Source organism: Archocentrus centrarchus, chromosome 6 (genome assembly GCF_007364275.1).
Source record: "Archocentrus centrarchus isolate MPI-CPG fArcCen1 chromosome 6, fArcCen1, whole genome shotgun sequence".
NCBI lineage: Eukaryota > Metazoa > Chordata > Actinopteri > Cichliformes > Cichlidae > Archocentrus > Archocentrus centrarchus.
Genome location: NC_044351.1, coordinates 24096033 through 24103530, shown reverse-complemented (window position 1 = coordinate 24103530; position 7498 = coordinate 24096033). Strand labels below are relative to the sequence as shown.

General features: G+C 41.1%; 1 protein-coding gene across 1 annotated transcript; it reads right to left on the bottom strand.

The window, feature by feature from the left end:
* Positions 1–985: 985 nt before the first annotated feature.
* LOC115781132 (kelch domain-containing protein 10-like) lies at positions 986–7298 on the bottom strand. The gene is made up of 10 exons (XM_030730569.1): positions 7055–7298; positions 6360–6452; positions 5995–6216; positions 4185–4339; positions 3951–4099; positions 3747–3831; positions 3595–3661; positions 3462–3509; positions 3239–3378; positions 986–3147 (listed from the first exon to the last, which is right to left on the bottom strand). The coding sequence occupies exons 1-10, from the start codon at positions 7137–7139 to the stop codon at positions 2938–2940; spliced, it is 1254 nt and encodes a 417-aa protein (XP_030586429.1). The 5' UTR covers positions 7140–7298; the 3' UTR covers positions 986–2937.
* Between the last annotated feature and the right edge of the window lie 200 nt (positions 7299–7498).

The window sequence follows — 7498 nt, the reverse complement described above, 5'->3', positions numbered from 1 at the left end:
ATATATATATATATATATATATATATATATACACTTGAGACAGAAATGAACATTTTAATCTCAGGATGGTACTTTTGTGACTTTTACTGTCAAAAATTGTACATTTTATAAAAGGACACAACAATGTCTTTAAACTGTTATAGTCTAAACTGATGGGGATAAACTATTTTTACTGTACAATAGGAGTTTCTGCACTTCTAATACTTAAAGGAACAATTGTGATGAAGTTTGTATACTTTACAAAAAAAATGGTATACGTCTGTGATGACATTTTGAAATGATACTCTTGCATCAAACACAAGTACACCATTAAATTCTAAAGTTTTATCTATCAGGGCATTATTTTAAAAATATATGTAATTTATATCACATGGTCCTTAGCAGATTCAAGATTTAAATACAACCTGAGCTCATCATCATCATGATGACATTATACTGTGTCATTATTAACCAAAGCTAAGCAAAAATGCAGAAGCAGGGTGTGACTAAATACACCTCATGATTCAACAGCTTGTAGAACCACAATAAGTTGAATATTTCCTTTATCACATTGTTTCAGTTTGAGATTTGTGGCCAAAGCATTTCAGACAGGTAGAAGTCTGGACTTTGACTGGACCAGTGCAGCACCTTGATTCTCTTCTTTTTCAGTCATTCTGCTGTGATCATTGTCCTGTTGGGTGACCCAATTTCATCCAAGCTTTAGCTGTCAGACAGATGGCCTCACATCTGACTCTAGAACGCTTTGCTATACAGAGGAATTCATGGTGAATTCAACAGCTCTTTTTTTTTTTTTTTAATTATATCCTTATATGTAACACCTTAGAATTGAAAGTGTGTGTGGTGGTGGTCTCTCTTTTTCACACTAACTTGAAATAAGGCATGGCAGGCTTCTTTATGGGGAGTCTATTGGGGGGGTGGGGAGTGGAAGACAATATCTGTCAATACAATGTTTTGGAAAACCAGCTGCCTGTGTTTTTATTGGTTTACAGACAGAAATTACAAAACAATATATATTGCAGCAATATTTGCCTTTTATAAAGACATTCAGCTTTTCTCCCAAGAGTTTAAAGTGACATGCACACCACATTGACATGCAACAAATCATTGAACTTTCATTAATATCAGAAATGATGCAAATATTAAAACATGTCAGTCACAAAGGTTGATAATTTACTAAGTTTGAGCACACAGTGAAGCAGAATGCTTCAAATTAGAAATGAATAAGGCCATGACATGTTTAAAGGAACTGAGGTGTGATGCCAAGAGTACAAAAGGGATATTCAACAAGCAGTTACAGTTAACGTGAATTCAAATGCTCAAGGCAAGGCTTAATGTCTTTTTTTTTTTAAATAAATAAAAGTGTTTGCATAAAAGCAACTGGGAGAATCACAACAGTATTAAAGTCTACACTCCACAGTAACTGCAAAAGAACTGCTGGTGTGCCTAAATCTGGTTTCACAAAAATGTCTGCTGATGGTTTAATGATGAGTGTCTGTGTGGCTCATCAGACTGATCACAGTATTTCACATCCTGAGTACACCTTTCACATGTCACTTTGTTACTACTTTGATAAAGTTTCTTGCCAAGTACCAAAGCATCGCATCTCAAGAAAAACAAACTGAAAAGTAATATTAATAACAGTAATTATAATGAAATGCATGTTGCCATACAAAAAGTTGAAATGGATTCATGAGGGCTGGCAGGTAGGCAACATACAAATACAAGTTGGGTACAGCTCAAAGAGTTGTAACAGAATAAAATAGCAGCACAGTGATTAAAATAGTAAAAATGGCTTTGTAGGTTTAAGAGTTTAAGATAATAGACTGGTTAATCATACATGATCAGCAACAAAAAGGCCTGTGAAGAGCACCAGGTAAATCCTAGAGAGGGAAAAATAATTTAAATTAAAAAAAAAAATAAAATAAAATAAAAAATAAAGGGCTATACAAACTAATAAACAAAGTCAACTCAGACTAATTTGCACATCCCAATTTTGGAAATTCAGAAGGCACCAAACAAAGACAAATAAAAGAATCACTGTGGTGGGGCCTCGGATATCTATGTAACTCTACACACCCCTCCCAAAAAAAAAAAAAACCATACACAAGGGTAACAACAATTGAAGAGGCATAAGAGTTCACAGTGATGCCATGTCACATGTTTTCATCTGATCAGAAGGCCTAAAGTGACCAGTGAGAGGAACATTTTCAATTTGAACGGTAGAGTTATAATCACAGTTACGCATCAGCATGCGATCAGAGGGTCTTAAGACTGAAACGTGTTAAACTGTGAAGAGGTATCACAAATACAAGTCTTTCTTCTCTTCAGAGGATCTGGGAGCTTTCTAATTAAATGTCAGGGTGTGCATACTGGTGACTGCATTTCCAGGTTTAAAGAGGGTATGGCAGGAGCTCACTGAGGGACTGAGGGTAGTGGCGTGCAACCTGTTACCACTCATGGATTTTTTTTTTTTTTTTTTTTTTTTTTGGGAGGGGGGGGGGGGGGGGGGGGTGTCTCAGCCTCTAAAAGAAAGCTAAAATTTCACTACTGTGGCAGCATTCATTTAGCCTTTTAACAAGTAGTCTTTGGAGTTCATAAAATGTCCTCTCAGGCTCCACACGTTTCTGTGATCCCCCCAAACACACAACCCTGAAGTACATGAAAGTGAAAAAGAACCAGCATTCAGTCATCCTTCTAGCTACACAGATGCATGCACATATGACACTGAGAAACTTAAAACATTGCACTTAAAAAACAAAAAAACAACAAAAAAAAAACAAAACAACAAATAACACACATTTACATCAGACTAATGTAAAAAGGCAAAGTATTTTCATAACCATCTGACATCGGGCTTACTTTGTCCTTTCATCCTAATAGTCAGAAATTTTAGAGTCAGTGCTACGCCATCACATACCGCTGCATTCAGTCTTCACTCTATTTGAGCCGCTGGATTAATGTGTGTGTCAGTCCCAGGCTGAGCAGCTGGAGGGTAGACAGTTGGGATAAGTGAGGGAACGTTTTCAGCAGTTTCTCCCAGGTCATTTCCAGCAGGCTGGGCACTACCAGCCACACTTTATACAGAGAGCCAGTCCTTTGATTTCCAGACATGTTAACAACACCGCCATGGACGTACATACAGCCAGCCTGAGGGAGAGGAACAGCAGAGGATAAAGTGTGTCTACTCTACAAGGATTTAATTTTTGTTCTCTCAGTGTGTGAACTGTATTTTACTGACCGGAGTGACCGCAGCGCAGTGAAAGTAGGCCGGTTCTGGCATGATGGCAGGAAGCTTCATCCACTGAAAAGTCTGCAGGTTGAGCTTCCAGAGGTCTGACAGGATGCACTCTCCGTTATAACCTCCACATAGAAACACCTCTGCACATAAAAACAAAAAGGCATGAGGCAGAAACAGACGTTTCAGACAAGAGCAGTCTGATGATGCTGTGTGAAATACTCACCATCTTTGACCTGCACACAGCTGTGACATCGGCGGGCAGCAGGATATCCTGTGATAAGAAAATTAAGTGAATTCGACACGTGGCAGTCAAATACTTTGACCCTTTAAATAAAAATTAAACATGAATTACAAACCTATTTTTTCTTGGGGTTTAGTCATGATTTCCTCCCAGTAGTTTGTCTCCAAGTTATAAGCATGAATCTGATGAATGTAAATAACATTCAATGAGAAGGCAGAAGGAAAACAAATTTACATCAAATGTAGCTTAAGTGCCAGTTACTTTCACCTTGTCTAGTGGATATGATGTCCAGGAAGTCCCGCCTCCAAAAATATATATTCTCTGCCCATCATGAGCTAGCTCATGTCTGTACCTGCAAAATTAACGATTCATTTTCAGACAATCTGCAGCCATGTGCAGAGAATTCTCTACATGTTTAACAAACTGTAACTGCTGCTTTTAGCAGTGTATGAATGGCCTATGATGACTAACCTCTCCTCAGGTAAGTCAGAGGGTGCGTTGTTGGGTTTGATGTGGGTCCACTCTCTGGTGGTGAGGTCCAGCCTGTGCAGGTCAGTGCTGTAAAGGTAGCCAGTTGTCCCTCCAAACACATACAGGTAGCCATTTATGATGACCATTGCCTGAAAACGAAGGATGTTGATAAATAGCTATGACAGACAGGATGGCATAGAACACTTAAAGATACTCTGACACAAACACCGTTACCTGCCCGTAGATCTTGTTGGGCTTCTTCCCTCTGCAGCTAAGCAGGTTCCACCGTTTGTACTGAACGTTGCAAACGTGGACATCGTTGCCGTTGTTTTCGCCAAACGGAATTCCAGTGCCTCCAAACACAAGCAGGTTGTTCCCATGCAGGACAGCTGGGAGAGAGACATCAACATTGTCAAACTCCATTTTATCAAGAAGGGGTGGTATTTGCAAATATCATGAGATTTATATAAACATGATATTTTGCACAGCAGGTTCTTGTATTGTTGGTCACACATTCTGCATGTACTATCCAGGATGCCATTAGGATAAGGATGTAATTCTACACAATCTATGAAAGCTGATAAAGTCACAATAGCAAAAAAAAAAAAAAGGGGGGGGGGTGGGCAAACACAAAGCTTACACAAGAGGCCAATGGGGATCCTCCTAAAAAATTCAAAGGAACGGTGTATAGGATTTAGGCAACTCACACTAGATGATTCATACCACGCCCGAGTACATTTCATCCCTAAAGTCTATTTGGTTTTACTAGTGTGACATAGTGCACATTATGCCTTTGTCTGCTTGAAGAGGCCAGGTGCAGTTCAGTTGGACTTGGGCATGGTACACGTAGAGTGAGACCACCAACCGAGCCCAAGCACAGAACTCCAACCCTTCTTAAACTACTGAGTCTGAAAAAAAATCTCTGGTTTAAGTAAATAATAAACCAGAATATGAGGGCAACTGTGTCACTGCTCCTAAAAAATGTAAGCTATAAAAACCTGAAACTCATTTTCTGCACTGTAAGAACATCTTTCAAAAGTGTGTGAGAAAGAGTGCAAGAGAGGAGTTGAGATACTGAGACAAGCTGAAGAGTATTTGGGCCTGGATTAAGTACAGGGGAATGAGGAGGGGATTAAGCCTGGTTTATGGTCACTGCATCAGTTGTGTCACCATTCACACTTGTGGTGACTGACACACACACACACACACACACACACACACACACACACACACACACACACACAAACAGCATTATTCTGCTAAATGATAGATGTCATCCCTCAGACAAAGCCTCCACATCAGCTCTGGTATAGGAGTAGAAAATTCAAAATGGGAAGCAAAGTAATTCAGGTTTCTGTGCCCCCCCCCCTTCAGTTTTCTTCAGAAAGTCTCATCTTTTCAAACAGCTGCAGCACCTCCCTCTGTGTATAATCTGGGAATTTCTGAGCTTCTGTACTGTCAGTGTTTGTGAGACCCACAGATGTGGATAAACCAGGCTCAATGGTGCTAAGGCAACTGTCTGGTGTCAATACAATGCTAGTGCCACTTAGTGGCGAGGTTGCACATTGCAACCAACTAAATGGCCTTCGCTGCACCCAGTAGTGCCTATCCTGCAGAAACATGACAATACAACATGGCTTGGAGGTGGGCCTGCTCCCGCATAACTGGTTAAATCTAAAGCAAGTTATGAATACATCAATTTTTGCCAACAGGTCCCCCTAAATACTACACATCAGTGCTTTAATGAAAACATAGCTAATGAATTACAAACAAAAGAATACTTGCAGGAGAGTGCATCTCCATCTGGCCACCAAATAAATTTAAAATTTCACAAAGCAAACAATGACAAGACAAAGAGCAGACAAAAATCCTAGCAGGCAGGGGTGCACACACAGCCTTTAAAAATTTGCCAAAAAACAAAAACAAAAAAAAGTTTATTGTAATCATTGCAACATTAGAAACTGCATTTATTTTTGCCTTTTTTAAAAGGCCCCCCTCCCCCAAACCATCATTTGAATACCAATGACCAGGCATAAATCCTTACCTGACATAGAAGCCAGCTCTGTGGGCATGTAGCCCTCTGTACGGACCTGCTGCCAGGATGCTGTGGCAAAATGATATCGCCATAGCTCCCTGAACAGAGGATAGTCTTCATTCTCTGAGCCACCTGCCTCCTCAAAGTCTGGGTTGTAACCTCCAAACACATACAGGTTGGTGCCGTCTGCTACACAGCGGTGTCCGCTGCGGGCAGGAGGAATGCAGTGTCCTATGGGAGGAGAGGTATTGTTAGAAGAGCTATAACAGTGATAGTTTCGCTTTATATGACTTTAACGGCAGCAGAATTGCACTTTGAATTCTATGTTCTCCTCATCAAAGGTAAGACAGTCTGATGTGGTGCAGTTTTAGTACCTTCTCTCAGAAACCTGTTGGGGATCCGCAGGTTGGGGCAGGAAGGGGAGAATATGCGGCGAGGCTGAAACCACCGTGCTCGCTTCTTAGTGCCTGCAAGACGGTCACCAAACATACAAGGGAAGACATGCAGAGAAAGATATCAAAATATCTTTCTCTCAAGATATTCACATTCTGAACACTGTCCACTGTTACACTCAGAGCTTCCGTAAAGAAATTACGAGCTCAGGTGTAGCCTCCCTCATATTTTTTTTTTTTTTTGTCATAAGCATGTCAGTGTAACCACCTTTGCAGTAATATAGCTTTACACAAAACTCCATTTCAATTATGGGAGAGCTTACAGAGTATGTAAAAGACTGTTGTGTTTTGTTGTCTGCAGCTTCAGCTTTGTCCTTCACGAGTTCATTTCCATTTAAAGGGGAACATCAGTAACAACAGTACCACTGAGTTATGCACTGGCTGATTTCTGCTGGCTTCCGTAGCAACGTTAGCAACCTTTGGCCTGTGTGCTGCTGCAGTGATGCACAGCGAAGCGAAGCTAGCGTCGTTAGCTCTCAGACAAAGCCCAGCTAATGCAAATGAGCACCCAGCTCTATCCAAAGAGACACAGAGGAGCGTTACCGAGAATTTACGTTAACTTTTTAGCATGCCTCGCTGACCGGATCAAGCTGCAGAGGAGTCGACTGTTTACAAACCTGAGTCGCGGATGGAGGGCCTCCACGACAGTTTCTCAAACTTATTGAGCTGACTGAAAGTTTCCCCATGCTCAGGCGAAGACATGTTTAACGGGGACACGCCGACAGAAGAGGCTCACACCCAGACCCGGACAGGAACCCGCCTCAGTCCAAACAAACGGCGCGGCATGTAACCGCAGGCCCCGGCTGGAGAGCAAAATAAAGAAATATGCACTCCACCAACTGTCCACAGCTGCTGCCGTCCGGGGAGTCACAGCCACGTGGTCTGACCTGACCAATCAGCGGAGAATGGATCGCTCAATTCGCGTTCAAGAGCCGCATGGAAGTGTTTATAAACTCCAATAAACGCCTTCCAATAAATAAGTAATTAAAATGTCTTATCAATAACACAACCAAAGTAAAGACCTTCGGGCTCCTTTTAAAATTAGTAGATGTCTCACAATG

What these genes read in the sequence shown, in the direction of transcription:
- LOC115781132 (XM_030730569.1), bottom strand. Translation starts at nt 7,139, where the DNA reads ATGTCTTCGCCTGAGCATGGGGAAACTTTCAGTCAGCTCAATAAGTTT. An exon ending in AGAGCTGGCTTCTATGTCAG is followed by an intron (nt 4,340 to 5,994) that starts GTAAGGATTTAT and finishes TCTCTCTCCCAG; the next exon opens with CTGTCCTGCATGGGAACAAC. An exon ending in CATCATATCCACTAGACAAG is followed by an intron (nt 3,662 to 3,746) that starts GTGAAAGTAACT and finishes TACATTCATCAG; the next exon opens with ATTCATGCTTATAACTTGGA.